The sequence below is a fragment of the Eschrichtius robustus genome, chromosome 12, assembly GCF_028021215.1.
Source record: "Eschrichtius robustus isolate mEscRob2 chromosome 12, mEscRob2.pri, whole genome shotgun sequence".
Classification (NCBI taxonomy): Eukaryota; Metazoa; Chordata; class Mammalia; order Artiodactyla; family Eschrichtiidae; genus Eschrichtius; species Eschrichtius robustus.
This window is the reverse complement of record NC_090835.1, coordinates 103,473,330-103,491,927: the sequence shown is the minus strand read 5'-3', so window position 1 is coordinate 103,491,927 and position 18,598 is coordinate 103,473,330. Positions and strand designations below refer to the sequence as shown.

General features: G+C 40.7%; 1 protein-coding gene across 1 annotated transcript in view; it reads right to left on the bottom strand.

The window, feature by feature from the left end:
- Positions 1–18,598, bottom strand: part of CAGE1 (cancer antigen 1) — a 49,551-nt gene that overhangs the window by 2,256 nt on the left and 28,697 nt on the right. Inside the window, exons 7-8 of the mRNA XM_068559450.1 lie at positions 3,052–3,122; positions 2,067–2,135 (exon numbers count right to left, since the gene is read on the bottom strand). Of these exons, the coding sequence (XP_068415551.1) occupies positions 2,067–2,135; positions 3,052–3,122 (140 nt within the window). The remainder of the gene's footprint in view (positions 1–2,066; positions 2,136–3,051; positions 3,123–18,598) is intronic.

Genomic DNA, 18,598 nt, shown 5'->3' with positions numbered 1-18,598 from the left:
CACCTCACACCTTTGCTTCAAGGCCACTCTAAGTCTATATAAATGGGCCTCAAATCTACTGTGAAGATAGGCCAAGTATAAGTACACAAATATCTGAACTAGTGAAATGTGTGAATTTAGAAGCAAATTTTCTTATTGCAAAATAATGCCAGAAAAAAATATTCCACAGTTTCTTTCAGCAACTCAGAGAAGATTCACATTCAGTTCAAACTAGCGATTACTGAGCATCTGTAATATGCCAGGCATCAGATCATATTCTTTCATATTAGGGAGAAAATCATAGTTAAACTATCACTTTGCAAATAATAGTGTAAACCTGCTAAAGGCTTTTGATTTTCAAAACATAGTTGTATTTGCAAATGGTATTCGGAACAAACATGACCCACGATATAATGAAAATGCAACTTTCATGTCTGCTCCCCACTTTAGCCTTTTTTCTATTTTTTGTTTTTTGGGGGTTTTCTTGGCCACACCACATGGCACGTGGGATCCCTGGCATGTGGGATCTTAGTTCCCCAATCAGGGACCAAACCACGTGCCCTGCAGTGGGAGCTCAGAGTCTTAACCTGGACAGCCAGGGAAGTCCCTACTTTAGCCTTTTTTCACTCAGGGGAGCTCTTCCCCGTTGCTGTTGGCTGAATATGCAGCAGGCCCAGTGACTTTTTTTGCTCTAAGGTAACAATCAGCCCTCACTGTGAAGGATTAAGCACAGCTCAGTTCAGTTCGATGCCCAGTGTTAAATATTCATCGGTCCTTTAACCTTCACTCAGGAGAACTTCTCATCCGTCTCCCTCAGCTAAGGTTTGTAGTTGGTGGACACCACCTGCCCCTGAAGGTCAGTCTCTGCGCCCTCCTCACTCCCCACCTCCTCCCTTTGCAGAAGGAGGGTGGACAAGTAAAGCGATAAGACATTTTTACTTGGCTGGGTGGCTTCACAGTCTCTGGGATTGGCTGATTCTTTCTCTTGGAGCTTGCCACTGCCAGGGACCCCTGCCCTACAGTTCCCTGGGCCCAGGCTGAGGCATCTCTCTTCCGGTGGTCACCTGATACTGCTGCACCAGCCCCTAAGAATGTGCTGCTCCCTTTCCACTTCTTGCTGCTGGCATCCCACCAGGCAGCCTTCAGCCGAGCCCAAGATGACTCAGATCTCACCTGCATGGTTCTTAAGAAACTGTCACAGACATTCTTTGTCCTGATGACAAGCTCAGGGAGAACAGGCCACCCAACTCAGCCCCTCTGTCGTGCTGCCTGCCACACCTTGCTTTAATTTTCTCCGTCACTGATCCTCCCTTTCCTAAGTGTGTTTAGGAAACACATTTCAAAGTTCTTTAGGTGATCTCCCAGAGACCCCTCACAAGGCTTTACGTAAAAGAGGTAGAATGACTTGGGGGTGATGGGAGCTCATGACACGACAGAGTCAAAGAAATCTCTTCTGCAATTTTCCCCACACTCCAGACGTTTCATATACTGGATCTGGTCAAGGGATATGAGTCATGAAAAAGGTTCTTTGAAATTTCCCTCAGAACCTCTGCACACCGGGCAAACTCACTCTCGTTTTGGGAATCGGTAAATATTTAATTAGCATCTTAAGAAGTAGGTCAGGAAGAGTCCCATTTTAACATCCTGCTATGGTCTGAATCAACCCCATAGGGTTTGTGCATATACCTTGTAGCATCAAATACTGAGAGTTGAGAGTCTTCTAAAATAATGGATTATAAGATTTCACATTAGTGTAAGAAAATCTGATCATAAGATCTGGTCTGCTATATATTTACATCAGGGTAAGCTGTTTTATTGTAGACAAAATCTTAGCTCATAATCTGTATAGTATTTTTCTTAGAGATAATCATAAGTTCCATGAGAGCAGGTAACCAGGCTTTCCAATTCAGGTCCTACAAAAAACATCTATCAAAGAAACTATTTTGTGCTACGCAAAATACCAAGCACTTTTATATAATTTATATTAAACTGAGATAAGGAAAAGGGTTTTTTTTTAAATGTATAACATTATTATGCATATATTCTAAAGTTAAAGACATTATTATTTAGAAAAAGAAACAACTTACCTTGGTTTTCTGGCTCTCTCTCTGGGCCTTCTAATTAAATCTTCCAAATGTTTATTTCTCTCTTCTAAACTGAAAGAAAAAACAACTGAATATTATGACCAAAATGGACTTTTCTAGGCTAACATTTTGCTAATTTCATTGGAGGATTTGAGTAGATAAATTTCACGGTGGTCTAGTTCTCTATACATCATCCATCCATCTTGCTTTATGGGAATCTGGAATTCTTTCCAAGCAACTCAAATTATTATTATTATTATTATTTTTTTGTCTGCGTTGGGTCTTCGCTGCTGTGCGCGGGCTTTCTCTAGTTGCGGTGAGCGGGGGCTACTCTTCGTTGTGGTGCACGGGCTTCTCATTGCGGTGGCTTTTCTTGTTGCGGAGCATGGGTTCTAGGCGCACGAGCTTCAGTAGTTGCAGCACGCGGGCTCAGTAGCTGTGGCTCACGGGCTCTAGAGCGCAGGCTCAGTAGTTGTGGCACATGGGCTTAGTTGCTCTGTGGCATGTGGGATCTTCCCAGACCAGTGATCGAACCCGTGTCCCCTGCATTGGCAGGCGGATTCTTAACCACTGCGTCACCAGGGCAGTTCCTGAATCTCATTCTAATGAGAAAGTTTATTTGGTACTTGATATGTTTCATTTGGGGTGCGTTCAAAAACTTTTGTGAATAAATTCTAAGCATAGCAATGTTACTTTACTTGAATACCATGGTAATATCCTCTAAAATTCTCGGATGTTTCTCTGTAATTTCTTAACCTCGCTCCCCCGACCCCCAAGTCAAAGGGAGTTCTGAGAAAGGAAGATGAAATTCTGCTTGTTCAAGTAGTCCAGACACTAGGCACACTAAATATATCATTGAAGAACGGTCTTGACTTACAAAACAGCACATTTTCCTCTTTCTAGGAGTCTAAAAAATGAACTTAGCAAGCCAGAGGGCAAAATATCAGCAAACGTTTACAAAATTAAAAATTAAGCTTTTTCAACTTACTGTGCAATCTGGGAGTTCGATATCATGAGCCTTCGGTCAGCACATTCGATAATTTCTTCGTATGATGTAACCTTGAAAAACATTAGCTAAAACAATTATTCTGTGATAAATTCTAGGATATTTATTTAATTTTGCTTTTTAAGAATCTGTACAAGTTGAAGTTCAACTATATGGCTCCCATGAATGAAAGTTTTACAATAGGCAGAACATCTTCCTTACATTTTGAAATCAGGAATATGAATACAAATAGAATTGTAATGTGCCTGTTCATCATCCAGAAAAAGTGAAGTGTCAAAAAGCGGACAACTGTAGCAGCAAGTCAACTGTGATCCCTGCACGTGGTGTGGGTCTCAACCCAGGCTTTCAGTCCACGTGGTTAAAGTTCACGCAGTTTTCAAAAGGTAAACTAGCACGCTATGTTGGCAAGATTTAGAGTGACCCTCAACATGAAGCAGCAATACTAAGACCTGAAAGTGCTGACAGCACAAGGACAGACACACACAATGTTCTTTGCTAGCTTTCAGCTAAAAGGCTAATGGAAGGCCATTATGAAGTGAAAGGAATCAATACAAATGTATTACATCATCCCTCAGATCCTTTTTAGCACCAAAATTCTATTGTTTTAATATTTCACACAGTTTTAAAAAGACAAATATTTATGTAAGAAAATGTGTACCTTATTTATTAAGTTGCCTAAATGTCTTTGATACTTGTCATTTTCTTCAATGAGTCTGTTGCAGTGGTCTTCTTTTAACTCTAGAAGATTTCCCAATTTTGCAATCTATGGAGAAACACCGGTAAAAATACTGACCTGGAAACTTCCATGAAAACCACGTGTGGATGCTAAGAACAAATCAGAACAGTGAGCTATACTTTATTCCAATATTCTCCTAAACTGATTTGTACCGTAGGTGAATCGAGACATGCTATGAACCAGTTCCTAGTTTGATTGCACTTAGAACTGATGAGCAGAAATTAAAACAATATTTCAGCTTTCCTCCAATTTAATACTATGAAACAGCTTTGCAAATAATTAAACACCTGTTAGTGAATACAAATACTTATTAGCCCCAAATCTTCATTACCTTCTTTCCATATATAAACAATGGGTAGACATATTTGATTCTCTCTGAAGTAAAGCACTGATGTTGGGCTTGATGATGCATTTTCAGGTTTGATAAATATTCTCAAATATTCTCAAATATGCATAAATGAGAGTTTTTTTTTTTTAAGGTTCTGCTCAATGTATGTCACATTCTGACTTATGGTCCAATTTTTATTTGCAAAAAAAATTTTAACAATTTAAAAATTGTATTTCTAAAAGTGACATCTAGGATTAATTATCAGGAAAAGGTATTCACAAGTCCCTGAACAAGTTACCTTAATTTTCAAAGCAATTATAGAAAAGGACAGAAATGTTCCCATTAAATAACAATGATAATAATGGCCATCAATATTCTAATGCTTATTTAAATATTCTTATTTACATATGCTTACACGTCTGTAGTGAGATACCCTGGAGGAAGCAATGGCAAAACAAATTTGCTGCAGCCACAGCAGCTTTCTTGTTCTTTCTCTTTACATAAATATATTAATGGAGACAATATCAAATCAGGGGTCCCAGTCCTCTGACTACACACATTATTTAAGGTAGGGAGTATAGATGTCACCTCACTTTAGCAGACCCAAGGTGAAGAGAATTTAAAAGATTTTTTAAAGGACGTGTCTAGAAGTAGAAAAGACTAAAATCTCTACTTATCAACTATTAGCATTGGGCTTTTCCCATTCCATTCCTTTGCATCTCGTCATGGCATCCTGGAGGGTGGGGTTCCTCTCTTAGCCTTACATACCTCATGACAGTTTACTGAAGCAACATGGAATTCCTCCTCACTTCTGTTGTGTTTTTTTGTTTGTTTTTTGTTTGTTTTTTTAATTACAGACTTAATGGCACATCTTGAATTTCTTTACTGGCTTTCAAGATCAAAGTAATAACCCTTTTAAGTCCTCAGATTGATTTTTAAAAATTTGCTAGCCTCAGATTACAGAAAGAAGGGCAAAGGAGTTCTTAAAGATTGTTTATTTTAGCGATAAAAGAATTGCTCTGTAAAAGCCAGTTTTGGGGATTACAGTGAAAGGTAATCCAAAATTTTAAGTTTCTGCTAAAGAGTGTAGGGTTTAACCATTTTAAGAGCATAACTGTCATACAATAAACTGCATATATTTATAAAGTGTACAGTTTGATGTTTTTATCTATGAATACAACTGTGAAACCATCACCGCAATCAACATAATGAACATATCCACCCGCCCCCTGACCAAAGTTTCCTCTTGCTTCTTGATAACCCCTCCCTCCTGTCTGTCCTTCCCTCACTCCCATACTCTATGCCAGCCCGAGGCAAACACCCATCTGCTTTCTGTCATGACTGATTAGTTTGCATTTTCTAGAACTTTATGTAACAGAACCAAGGGGTATTTACTCTTATCTGGCTCCTTTCAGTCAGCATAATTATTTTGAGATCCATCTAGGTTACACGTGTATCAGTAACTCACCCCTTTTTCTTTTTTTTCTTTTTTATTTTTTTATCATTTAAATTTATTTTTTTATACAGCAGGTTCTTATTAGTTGTCTATTTTATACATATTAGTGTATACATGTCAATCCCAATCTCCCAGTTCATCTCTCACCACCACCCCCCCTGCCACTTTTCCCCCTTGCTGTCCCTATGTTTGTTCTCTACATCTGTGTCTCAATTTCTGCCCTGCAAACTGGTTCATCTGTACAATTTTTCTAGGTTCCACATACATGCATTAATATATGATATTTGTTTTTCTCTTTCTGACTTACTTCACTCTGTATGACAGTCTCTAGACTCATCCACGTCTCTACAAATGACCCAATTTCATTCCTTTTTATGGTTGAGTAATATTCCATTCTATATATGTACCACATCTTTATGCATTTGTCTGTTGATGGGCATTTAGGTTGCTTCCATGACCTGGCTATTGTAAACAGTGCTGCAATGAACATTGGGGTGCATGTGTCTTTTTGAATTATGGTTTTCTCTGGGTATATGCCCAGTAGTGGGATTGCTGGGTCATATGGTAATTCTATTTTTAGCTTTTTAACGAACCTCCATTCTGTTCTCCATAGTGGCTGCATCAATTTACATTCCCACCAACAGTGCAAGAGGGTCCCCCTTTTCTCCACACCCTCTCCAGCATTTGTTGTTTGTAGATTTTCTGATGATACCCATTCTAACTGGTGTAAGGTGATACCTCATTGTAGTTTTTTTTTTGTTTTTTTTTTTAATTTATTTTTTGGCTGCACTGTGCAGCAACCAGGGATTGAACCCACACCCCCTGCACTCGGAGCAGAGTCTTTTTTTTTTTTTTTTTTAATTTTATTTATTTATTTATGGCTGTGTTGGGTCTTCGTTTCTGTGCGAGGGCTTTCTCTAGTTGTGGCAAGCGGGGGCCACTCTTCATCGCGGTGCGCGGGCCTCTCACTATCACGGCCTCTCTTGTTGCGGGGCACAGGCTCCAGACGTGCAGGCTCAGTAATTGTGGCTCACGGGCCTAGCTGCTCTGCGGCATGTGGGATCTTCCCAGACCAGGGCTTGAACCTGTGTCCCCTGCATTAGCAGGCAGATTCTCAACCACTGCGCCACCAGGGAAGCCCCTCATTGTAGTTTTGATTTGCATTTCTCTAATAATTAGCGATGTTGAGCAGCTTTTCATGTGCTTCTTGGCCATCTGTACGTTTTCTTTGGAGAAATGTCTATTCAGGTCTTCTGCCCATTTTCTGATTGGGTTTTCTTTTTTTTCTAATATTGAGCTGCATGAGCTGTTTATATATTTTGGAGATTAATCCTTTGTCCATTGATTCATTTGCAAATATTTTCTCCCATTCTGAGGATTGTCTTTTTGTCTTGTTTATAGCTTCCTTTGCTGTGCAAAAGCTTTTAAGTTTCATTAGGTCCCATTTGTTTATTTTTGTTTTTATTTTCATTACTCTGGGAGGTGGATCAAAAAAGATCTTGCTGTGATTTATGTCAAAGAGTGTTCTTCCTATGTTTTCCTCTAAGAGTTTTATAGTGTCCGGTCTTACATTTAGGTCTTTAATCCATTTTGAGTTTATTTTTGTGTATGGTGTTAGGGAGTATTCTAATTTCATTCTTCTACATGTAGCTGTCCAGTTTTCCCAGTACCACTTATTGAAGAGACTGTCTTTTCTCCATTTTATATCCTTGCCTCCTTTATCATAGATTAGTTGACCATAGGTGCGTGGGTTTATCTCTGGGCTTTCTAGCCTGTTCCATTCATCTATATTTCTGTTTTTGTGCCAGTACCATATTGTCTTGATTACTGTAGCTTTGTGGTATAGTCTGAAGTCAGGGTGTCTGATTCCTCCAGTTCCATTTTTTTCCCTGAAGACTGCTTTGGCTATTTGGGGTCTTTTTTGTCTCCATACAAATTTTAAGATTTTTTGTTCTAGTTCTGTAAAAAATGCCACTGGTAATTTGATAGGGATTGCACTGAATCTGTAGATTGCCTTGGGTAGTATAGTCATCTTCACAATATTGATTCTTCCAATCCAAGAACATGGTATATTTCTCCATCTGTTTGTGTCATCTTTGATTTCTTTCATCAGTGTCTTATAGTTTTCTGAGTATAGGTCTTTTACCTCCTTAGGTAGGTTTATTCCTAGGTATTTTATTCTTTTTGTTGCAATGGTGAATGGGATTCTTTCCTTAATTTCTCTTTCTGATCTTTTGTTGTTAGTGTGTAGGAATGAAAGAGATTTCTGAGCATTAATTTTGTATCCTGCTACTTTACCAAATTCATTGATTAGCTCTAGTAGTTTTCTGGTGGCATCTTTAGGATTCTCTATGAATCCTATCATGTCAGCTGCTAACAGTGACAGTTTTACTTCTTCTTTTCTAATTTGTATTCCTTTTATTTCTTTTTCTTCTCTGATTGCCATGGCTAGGACTTCCAAAACTATGCTGAATAAGAGTGGTGAGAGTGGACAACCTTGTCTTGTTCCTGATCTTAGAGGAAATGGTTTCAGTTTTTCACCATTGAGGACGATGTTGCCTGTGGGTTTGTCATATATGGCCTTTATTATGTTGAGGTAAGTTCCCTCTATGCTTACTTTCTGGAGGGTTTTTATCATAAATGAGTGTTAAATTTTCTCGAAAGCTTTTTCTGCATCTACTGAGATGATCATATGGTTTTTCTTCTTCAATTTGTTAATACAGTGTATCACATTGATTGATTTGCATATATTGAAGAATCCTTGCATTCCTGGGATAAACCCCACTTGATCATGGTGTATGATCCTTTTAATGTGTTGTTGAATTTTGTTTGCTAGTATTTTGTTGAGGATTTTTGCATCTATATTCATCAGTGATATTGGTCTGTAATTTTCTTTTTTTGTAGTACCTTTGTCTGGTTTTGGTATCAGGGGGATGGTGGCCTCATAGAATGAGTTTGGGAGTGTTCCTTCCTCTGAAATTTTTTGGAAGAGTTTGAGAAGGATGGGTGTTAGCTCTTCTCTAAATGTTTGATAGAATTCACCTGTGAAGCCATCTGGCCCTGGACTTCTGTTTGTTGGAAGATTTTAATCACAGTTTCAATTTCATTACTTGTGATTGGTCTGTTCATATTTTCTATTTCTTCCTGGTTCAGTCTTGGAATGTTATACCTTTCTAAGAATTTGTCCATTTCTTCCAGGTTGTCCATTTTATTGGCATAGAGTTGCTTGTAGTAGTCTCTTAGGATGCTTTGTATTTCTGCGGTGTCTGTTGTAACTTCTCCTTTTTCATTTCTAATTTTATTGACTTGGGTTCTCTCCCTCTTTTTCTTCATGAGTCTGGATAAAGGTTTATCAGTTTTGTTTATCTTCTCAAAGAATCAGCTTTTAGCTTTATTGATCTTTGCTGTTGTTTTCTTTGTTTCTTTTTCATTTATTTCTGCTCTTTTTATGATTTTTTTCCTTCTACTAACTTTGGGTTTTGTTTGTTCTTCTTTCTCTAGTTCCTTTCTGTGTAAGGTTAGATTCTTTATTTGAGATTTTTCTTGTTTCTTGAGGTAGGCTTGTATTGCTATAAACTTCCCCCTTAGAACTGCTTTTGCTGCATCCCATAGGTTTTGGATAGTCATGTTTTCATTGTAATTTGTCTCTAGGTATTTTTTGATTTCCTCTTTGATTTCTTTTTTTTTTTTTAATTCTCAGGCCCCACCCCAACTTCCTGAATCTGTGTCTCAGAATTGGGTGATTGTGAGGCATGCTCGGGTTTTTTTGTTTGTTTTTGTGGGTTTTTAAAAAATTTTATTTATTTATTTATTTATTTATTTATGGCTGTGTTGGGTCTTCGTTTCTGTGCGAGGGCTTTCTCTAGTTGCGGCAAGTGGGGGCCACTCTTCATCGCGGTGCGCGGGCCTCTCACTATCGCGGCCTCTCTTGTTGCAGACACAGGCTCCAGACGCTCAGGCTCAGTAGTTGTGGCTCACGGGCCTAGTTGCTCCGCGGCATGTGGGATCTTCCCAGACCAGGGCTCGAACCCATGTCTCCTGCATTGGCAGGCAGATTCTCAACCACTGCGCCACCAGGGAAGCCCCTCTTTGATTTCTTCAGTGATATCTTGGTTATTTAGTAATGTATTGTTTACCCTCCACGTGTTTGTGTTTTTTACATTTTTTTCCCTGTAATTGATTTCAAGTCTCATAGCGTCATGGTCGGAAAAGATGCTTGATATGATTTCAATTTTCTTAAGTTTATCAAGGCTTGATTTATGACCCAAGATGTGACCTATCCTGGAGAATGTTCCGTGTGCACTTGAGAAGAAAGTGTAATCTGCTGTTTTTGGATGGAATGTCCTATAAATATCAATTAAATCTATCTGGTCTATTGTGTCATTTAAAGCTTGTGTTTCCTTATTAATTTTCTGTTTGGATGATCTGTCCATTGGTGTAAGTGAGGTGTTAAAGTCCCCCACTATTATTGTGTTACTTTCAACTTCCTCTTTTATAGCTGTTAGCAGTTGCCTTATGTATTAAGGTGCTCCTATGTTGGGTGCATATATACTTCTAACTGTTGTATCTTCTTCTTGGATTGATCCCTTGACCATTATGTAGTGTCCTTCCTTGTCTTTTGTAACATTCTTTATTTTAAAGTCTATTTTATCTGACATGAGTATTGCTACTCCAGCTTTCCTTTGATTTCCATTTGCATGGAATATCTTTTTCCAACCCCTCACTTTCAGTCTGTATCTGTCCCTAGGTCTGAAGTGGGTCTCTTGTAGACAGCATATAGATGGGTCTTGTTTTTGTATCCATTCAGCACACCTGTGTCTTTTGGTTGGAGCATTTAATCCATTCATGTTTAAGGTAATTATTGATATGTATGTTCCTATTACCATTTTCTTAATTGTTATGGGTTTGTTTTTTGTAGGTCTTTTTCTTCTCTTGTGTTTCCCACTTAGAGAAGTTCCTTTAGCATTTGTTGTAGAGCTGGTTTGGTGGTGCTGAATTCTCCTAGCTTTTGCTTGTCTGTAAAGCTTTTGATTTCTCTGTCGAATCTGAATGGGATCCTTGACTGGTAGAGTAATCTTGGTTGTAGGTTCTTCCCTTTCATCACTTTAAATATGTCCTGCCACTTCCTTCTGGCCTGTAGAGTTTCTGCTGAGAAATCAGCTGTTTACCTTATGGGAGTTCCCTTGTATGTGATTTGTCATTTTTCCCTTGTTGCTTTCAGTAATTTTTCTTTGTCTTTAATTTTTGTCAATTTGATTACTATGTGTCTCGGTGTGTCTCTCCTTGGGTTTATCCTGCCTGGGACTCTCTGCACTTCCTGGACTTGGGTGGATATTTCCTTTCCCATGTTAGGGAAGTTTTTGACTATAATCTCTTCAAATATTTTCTTGGGTCCTTTCTATCTCTCCTCTCCTTCTGGGACCCCTATAATGCGAATGTTGTTCTTGTTCATTCTTTTTTCTTTTTTCTGTTTCGCGGCTGTGAATTCCACCATTCTATCTTCCAGGTCACTTATCCGTTCTTCTGCATCAGTTATTCTGCTACTGATTCCTGCTAGTGCATTTTTCATTTCAGTTACTGTATTGTTCATCTCTGTTTGTTCTTTAATTCTTCTAGGTGTTTGTTCTTTAATTCTTCTAGGTCTTTGTTAAACATTTCTTGCATCTCCTCGATCTTTGCCTCCATCTTTTTTCCGGGGTCCTGGATCATCTTCACTATCATTATTTTGAATTCTTTTTCTGGAAGGTTGCCTATCTCCATTTCATTTAGTTGTTTTCCTGGGGTTTTATCTTGTTCCTTCATCTGGTACAAAGTTCTCTGCCTTTTCATTTTGTCTATCTTTCTGTGAATGTGGTTTTTGTTCCACAGGCTGCAGGATTGTAGATCTTCTTGCTTCTGCTGTCTGCCCTCTGGTGGGTGAGGCTATCTAAGAGGCTTGTGCAAGCTTCCTGATGGGAGGGACTGGTGGTGAGTAGAACTGGGTGTTGCTCTGGTGGGCAGAGCTCAGTAAAACTTTAATCTGCTTGTCTGCTGATGGGTGGGGCTGGGTTCCCTCCCTGTTGGTTGTTTGGCCTGAGGTGACCCAGCACTAGAGACTACCCGGCTCTTTGGTGGGGCTAATGGCGGACTCTGGGAGGGCTCATGCCAAGGAGTACTTCCCAGAACTTCTGCTGCCAGTGTCCTTGTCCCCACAGTGAGCCACAGCCACCCCCCGCCTCTGCAGGAGACCCTACAACACTAGCAGGTAGGTCTGGTTCAGTCTCCTATGGGGTCACTGCTCCTTCCCCTGGGTCCTGATGCGTGAACTACTTTTTGTGTGCCCTCCAAGAGTAGAGTCTCTGTTTCCCCCAGTCCTGTCGAAGTCCTGCAATCAAATCCCACTAGCCTTCAAAGTCTGATTCTCTAGGAATTCCTCCTCCTGTTGCTGGACCCCCAGGTTGGGAAGCCTGATGTGGGGCTCAGAACCTTCACTCCAGTGGATGGACTTCTGTGGTATAAGTGTTCTCCAGTTTGTGAGTCATCCACCCAGCAGTTATAGGACTTGATTTTCTTGTGATTGTGCCCCTCCTACCGTCTCATTGCGGCTTCTCCTTTGTCTTTGGATGTCGGTTATCTTTTTTGGTGAGTTCCAGTGTCTTCCTGTCGATGATTGTTCAGCAGTTAGTTGTGATTCCAGTGCTCTCGCAAGAGAGAGTGAGGGCACGTCCTTCTACTCCGCCATCTTGAACCAATCTCCAACTCACCCCTTTTTCATTCCTGAGTAGTATTTCAGTGTATGCATGTACCACAATTTGTTTATCCATTTATCTGTTGATAGAAATTTGAGTTGCCTTCAGCTTTTGGCTATTATAAATAAGACAGCTAGGAACCTTTGTATAAACATAGGCTTTCATTTCTCTTGGGTAAATAAAACACCTAGGAGTAGAATGATGGTAAGTACATGTTTAACTTTTTAAGAAACCACCAAAATGTTTTCCGAAGTGGCTGTACCATTTTACATTCCCACCAGCAGTGGATGAGACCTGTAGTTGCTCTGTATTCTCACCAATACTTGGTATGGCCAGTCTTTTTAACAGACATTCTAACAGGTGTGTAGTGGTATTCACTGTGGTTTTAATTTGCCTCTTAATGATGCTGAGTATCTTTTCATGTGCTCATTTGCCATCCATGTATCTTCTTAGTGAAGTGTCTGTTAAAACCTTTTTGCCCATTTAAAAAATTTGGTTGTTTGTTTTCAAGGATTCTTTATATATTCTACATACAAGTCCTTTATCAGATCTGTGATTTGAAAATATTTTCTCCCAGTCTGTGACTTGTCTTTTCATTAAGAGCTCATTATTTTAAAGTTAAAAAAAAAATTTCAAAATAGAAAAGTTTTGGAAGACAGTCTATTAAAATCAAATCACTGGAAAAGTCTAAAACATTTTTCTGAAAGCCTATCAAAAGGCACTTTTTAATGTAGACATAGAGAATGGACTTGAAGACACGGGGTGGGAGGGGGAAGCTGGGGCAAAGTGAGAGTAGCATTGACATATATACACACTACCGAATGTAAAATAGCTAGTGGGAAGCAGCCGCATAGCACAGTGAGATCAGCTCAGTGCTTTGCGATTGCCTAGAGGGGTGCAATAGGGAGGGTGGGAGGGAGGTTCAAGAGGATATGGGGACATATGTATGCATATGGCTGATTCACTTCGGTGTACAACAGAAACGAACACAGTATTGTGAAGCAATTATACTCCAATAAAGATCTATTAACAAAAAAAGGCACTTTTTAATAAACAAGGTCTAACAAGACCTCCCCTAACCCCGGGGTGCCTGAGGGCTGAGAGCAGGTGTGGCAGCACTCTCTCCCAGCCCCCCTGGTCCCCTTTCCTGAGGGGCCTGCCCGTGAGTGCCAGGGCCGTGGTGCAGATGCAGACCCACAGAAGTTGGGATGGGCCTTGTCAGTCATCTAGGAGAAGCGGGTTCCAAGGGCAGGGTGGAGTTTGGTGGAGGAAGAGCACCGTGCCTGGCCCTGCCCAAAGCAACATGCACTTGACCGTAGTGGAGGAGGAAGTCCTCTTGGAAAGCTGCCCCCCTGCACTGTGAGAACAGCAGGCACTGAGAGGCAGGAGAGCAGTGGCTGCTGGTTTGGGAGGAGGTCCGCTGGGTCCAGGCGGGCTGCTCAGACGTGAATTCCTGTAGAGGAGGAGTTCCTGGGTTGGGTCCCCTCTGTGGTCCCCCGTATTCTAGATTTGTGGACACAGTTCCATGTTGATAATATATGGACTTGCCCCAATATATTATGGGACACTGAAATCCAAAACACTAAAGAAAATGAGGTCAACATATCATGTATTAGTTTCCTGCTGCTGCTATAACAAATGATCACAAACTCAGTGGCTTAAAACAATGCACACTTATTACCTTATAGTTCTGTTGCTTAGAGGTCTGACAGGTGTCTCACTCAGCTAAAGTCAAAGTGTCAGCAGGGCTGGCTCCTTTCTGAGGCTTTAGGGGAGACTTTCCAGCTTCCAAAGGCTGCCCACATTTCCTCAGCTTGGGTCCCTCCCTGTCTTCAAAGCCAGCAATGCTGCGTCTCTGACATCCTTCAGTGGTCACGTCTCTCTACGACATTGCTGGGAAGATTTCTCCACTTTTAAGGATAGTTGTGATTAGACTGGGCACATCCTGATAATCCAGGGTAGTCTATCTTCACACCTAAAGGTCCTTGATTTCATCATGCCTGCAACGTCCCTTTAGCCATAATTGCTAGCTTTCTTGTTTCATTAAGGAATGCAAAGTCCCTTTTGCCATGTTCGCAGAATAGGGCATGGACATCTTGGGAGGCCATCATTGTGCCTATCACACCCCTGAGAGGAGCACTGAGGGCTGCTGTGACCTGAGGTACAACAGCCTGGCCTATACAGTCAGGGTATCTGGCTCTACCTAGTTCATGGTTCCAGGCTTCCTAAGAGGCTTTTGCTTGTCTTACACTCTGCTAGTGTCAACTCACAGAGAAAGTGTGTCAAGGTAGCTAGGGGGAACCTACTGTATAGCACAGGGAGCTCAGCTTGGTGCTCCGTGATGGCCTAGATGGGTGGGATGGGGTGGGGAGGGAAGTCCAAGAGGGAGGGGATATATGTATACATATAGCTGATTCGCTTCACTGTACAGCAGAAACTAACACAACATTGTAAAGCAATTTTACTCTAATTTAAAAAAAAAAAGAAAAGAAAAGAAAGTGTGTCAAGGTAGAAATAATACCATGACAGCGATGCATCAGTCATCATTATGAACAGTCCTGGAGACTGGGATATCTGAAGGCTGGCTGATTGACTGATTCCCCAATTCTTTACACAAAGGTTTTGAGATTGAATATATGCAATAAAATATAAATTAAAAATAAACGATTAGACCAGAATGTACAGAACAGATAGAGAACAACAGGCGGATATGAAGCCAGTTAAGCCCTGAGCTACAGCACCATGCTTTCGGAACTAAACTTCCTGGTAGCCAAAGCAAACAGGAACCTGGTCAGTTACATGATTTTCATTATTCATGCGATGAAAACACACCTGCTTCTAAGAAAAGCTTTTCCTAGTAGGCCTGAAGTCTCAAAGGACGTTCTCATCCAAGTGGCACTAAGGGAAGCAGCAATCTTTTTACAACAAATGGAAAAAGATGTTTCCTAGGATTGTTGAGGGCATAAAACACCAAAACACAACTCAGTAAAAGCAATTCTGTGAGGGCCAAGATAGCGTGTTCCAAGCAGCAACTTTCTGATAACAAACGTGATCCAGGTTGTAACTCAATAAGTATTGAAATGAATATATGAACAACACGCACACAAAAAATGGAATAGAACAGGATAGAATATGAAACTGGTGTTTTTTCTGTGTGTGGGCATATAGGTATCCGATCAAGATGTAAAATGTGTTTTTACTGCGGGTTACTGCTAGAGGAATGATAGGATGGCACACATAACCCTTCAGAGATACAGGAATCCTTACACACGCTCCTCCTAAGAGTTGGTCGGCAGATAGATTGAGGTTATATCCTCTGAAAAGGGTCTGCAGCGCAAATATTGTTTCTTGTGCTGGCTTTAGAATAGGATTTAGGGAAATCAGAACCAGGAAGGTGAGGAATAGGGTCAGAGCATCAGAGGAATGCCCAGGGAGCTTGGGAAAACAAGGAAATAGGTGGTAAGGTTGACATCTTCTCTGGAAAGCGAGGAGCTGGGGTTCCACCTGGTGGCACAGCCCTCCCACCTGTTTGACCTGAATCCTAGTGAACCCAGACCCTTCCTCAGGAGATTGGTCAGTAACACCAATGTAAAGTATACTCAAGGTGATACTGTGCCCAAATGCAGGAGCTGGCAGGTATGGTTCATAGTTCAGAGGGATCATGAGACAAGGGACTACGGTTATTTTCTTTTGGAATACCTAGAAAAATTTTCCTAGAGTAGTAATTTTATGCTTTACATATTTGTTCTTTTCTTATTTTTATGGCTATAGGACATAACATGAAAATAAAAATAACTATATATATATATATGATGCTTCCTTCTGAGTATTTCTTTACAAGTTAACAAACTTCTAATTTTAAAGGCTACCAAAATAATAAATTAGGTAAATGGGTTTTTTGTTTTTTGTTTTTGGCTCTGCTGGGTCTTCGTTGCTGCGTGCGGGCTTTCTCTAGTTGTGGCGAGCAGAGGCTACTCTTTGCTGCGGTGCACAGGCTCTAGGTGCGTGGGCTTCAGTAGTTGTGGCACATGGGCTCAGCAGTTGCAGCTTGTGGGCTACAGAGCACAGGCTCAGTAGTTTTGAGGCACAGGCTTAGTTGCTCTGCGGCATGTGGGATCTTCCCGGACCAGGGCTTGAACCTGTGTCCTTTGCATTGGCAGGTGGATTCTTAACCACTGGACCACCAGGGAAGCCCAAATTAGGTAAATGTTTTATGTAATATATAGAGTGCTAAAGTGAAGTGGTATATTTTAGGACAGTATTTTAGTTTTGTTTTTTTTTTTATATATAAATTTATTTATTTATTTTTGGCTGCATTGGGTCTTCGTTGCTGCGCATGGACTTTCTCTAGTTGCAGTGAGCAGGGGCTACTCTTCATTGCAGTGCGTGGGCTTCTCACTGAGGTGGCTTCTCTTGTCGTGGAGCACGGGCTCTAGGCGCACAGGCTTCAGTAGTTGTGGCTTGCGGGCTCTAGAGTGCAGCCTCAGCAGTTGTGGCACATGGGCTTAGTTGTTCCACGGCATGTGGGATCTTCCCGGACCAGGGCTCGAACCCGTGTCCCCTGCATTGGCAGGCGGATTCTTAACCACTGCACCACCAGGGAAGTCCAGTATTTTAGTTTTTAATCTTCAACTAGTCTACAATAATGGTTAAAGGATATCTTCTATAATACTGGTTAGAGAATATCTTCTTTTTTAAAAATAAATTTATTTATTTATTTATTTGGCTGCGTTGGGTCTTCGTTGCTGTGCGCAGGCTTTCTCTAGTTGTGGCGAGTGGGGGCTTCTCATTGTGGTGGCTTCTCTTGTTGCAGAGCACAGGCTCTAGGTGCACGGGCTCAGTAACTGTGGCACACGGGCTTAGTTGCTCCACAGCACGTGGGATCTTCCCAGGCCAGGGCTTGGACCCGTGTCCCCTGCATTGGCAGGCGGATTCTTAACCACTGGACCACCAAGGAAGTCCAAATTAGGTAAATGTTTTATGTAATATATAGAGTGTTATAGTGAAGTGGTATATTTTAGGATAGTATTTTAGTTTTTAATCTTCAACTATTCTACAATAATGGTTAAAGGATATCTTCTATAATACTGGTTAAAGAATATCTTATTTTTTACATGTATATGTATAACTGAATCACTTTGTTGTTCACCTGAAACTAACACATTGTTAATCAACTATAGTCCAATATAAAATAAAAATTTAAAAAAGAGTATCTTATTTTTATAAAAAGGTTCCTATTTTACAGAAGATGGGATCTAGGAGGAACTTGAGGGGTCAATCTTATTAGCCCCCCTTGAACCCGGAATGTCAGCAGTGTTAACTGGACTCTTGCCTCTTCCCTCTGACCAAATCCCTGACTTTGGTGTACCTTATCAAGGCCTTGTAGGACCAGGAGACAGTTTGCACTTGAAAGTTAAACATCCAGCTGGCTAGAGCCAGCAGGAAGGCAAAGCTGGGGTCCTGTCTCAGGATGGAGGAGGTCAGGAGGCTCCTGGGGCAGCCAATAAGATCAGAATTGTGAAGAAGAACCAAAGGCAAGGGTCAGAAGGACCACAGGAGCAGTACATGAGAAAGCATGAGAGGAGGTGCAAGCCACCAAATTTAACTCTGGCAGACCTAGTCTTCCTGGCCTAGAGTTCCTTGGAGAATGAGGAGTGAGCCTTCTAGAGCACACTTCTGCACTTCAAAACCAAAGAACAAAACTAAAGCCCTTTTCACTTTGGAAAATTCCAAAACATATACAAAAGTAGAGAGAGTAGTATAATGAACCTCCATGTACCCATCACTTAACTTCAACAATTATCAACATTTTTCCAGTATTTTTTCATCTGTCTCCAACTTCCCACCCCCCACTCTCACTCTGCCACCTTTTAAATTTCTTGGAGTATTTTAAAGCAAAGCTAGCCATCATGTTAGTTCACTCATAAACACTTCTCAGTATGTATCACTAACAGACAAGGGCTTTTAAAAACACAATGATACCACTATCACATCTATTAAAATTAACAATAAATTCTCAATAGCATCTAACACCCAGACTGTGTTCGGTTTTCTGCTGCTATCTCACGAATATCTTTGTGAAATGGGTGTGTTCAAGCCAGGATCTACACACGATGCGTTTGCTTGATTTGTCTCAGGTCTCTAATCTCTGAGTCTAGAACAGCTCTTCCTCTCCTCTCCCTCCCCTTCCTTGTGCCAATTGTTTATGGATTAGAATTTCTCACGTTCTGGACTTTTATCATGGTCAACTTAACGTGGTTCTTTATCCTGTCAGCTGGTCA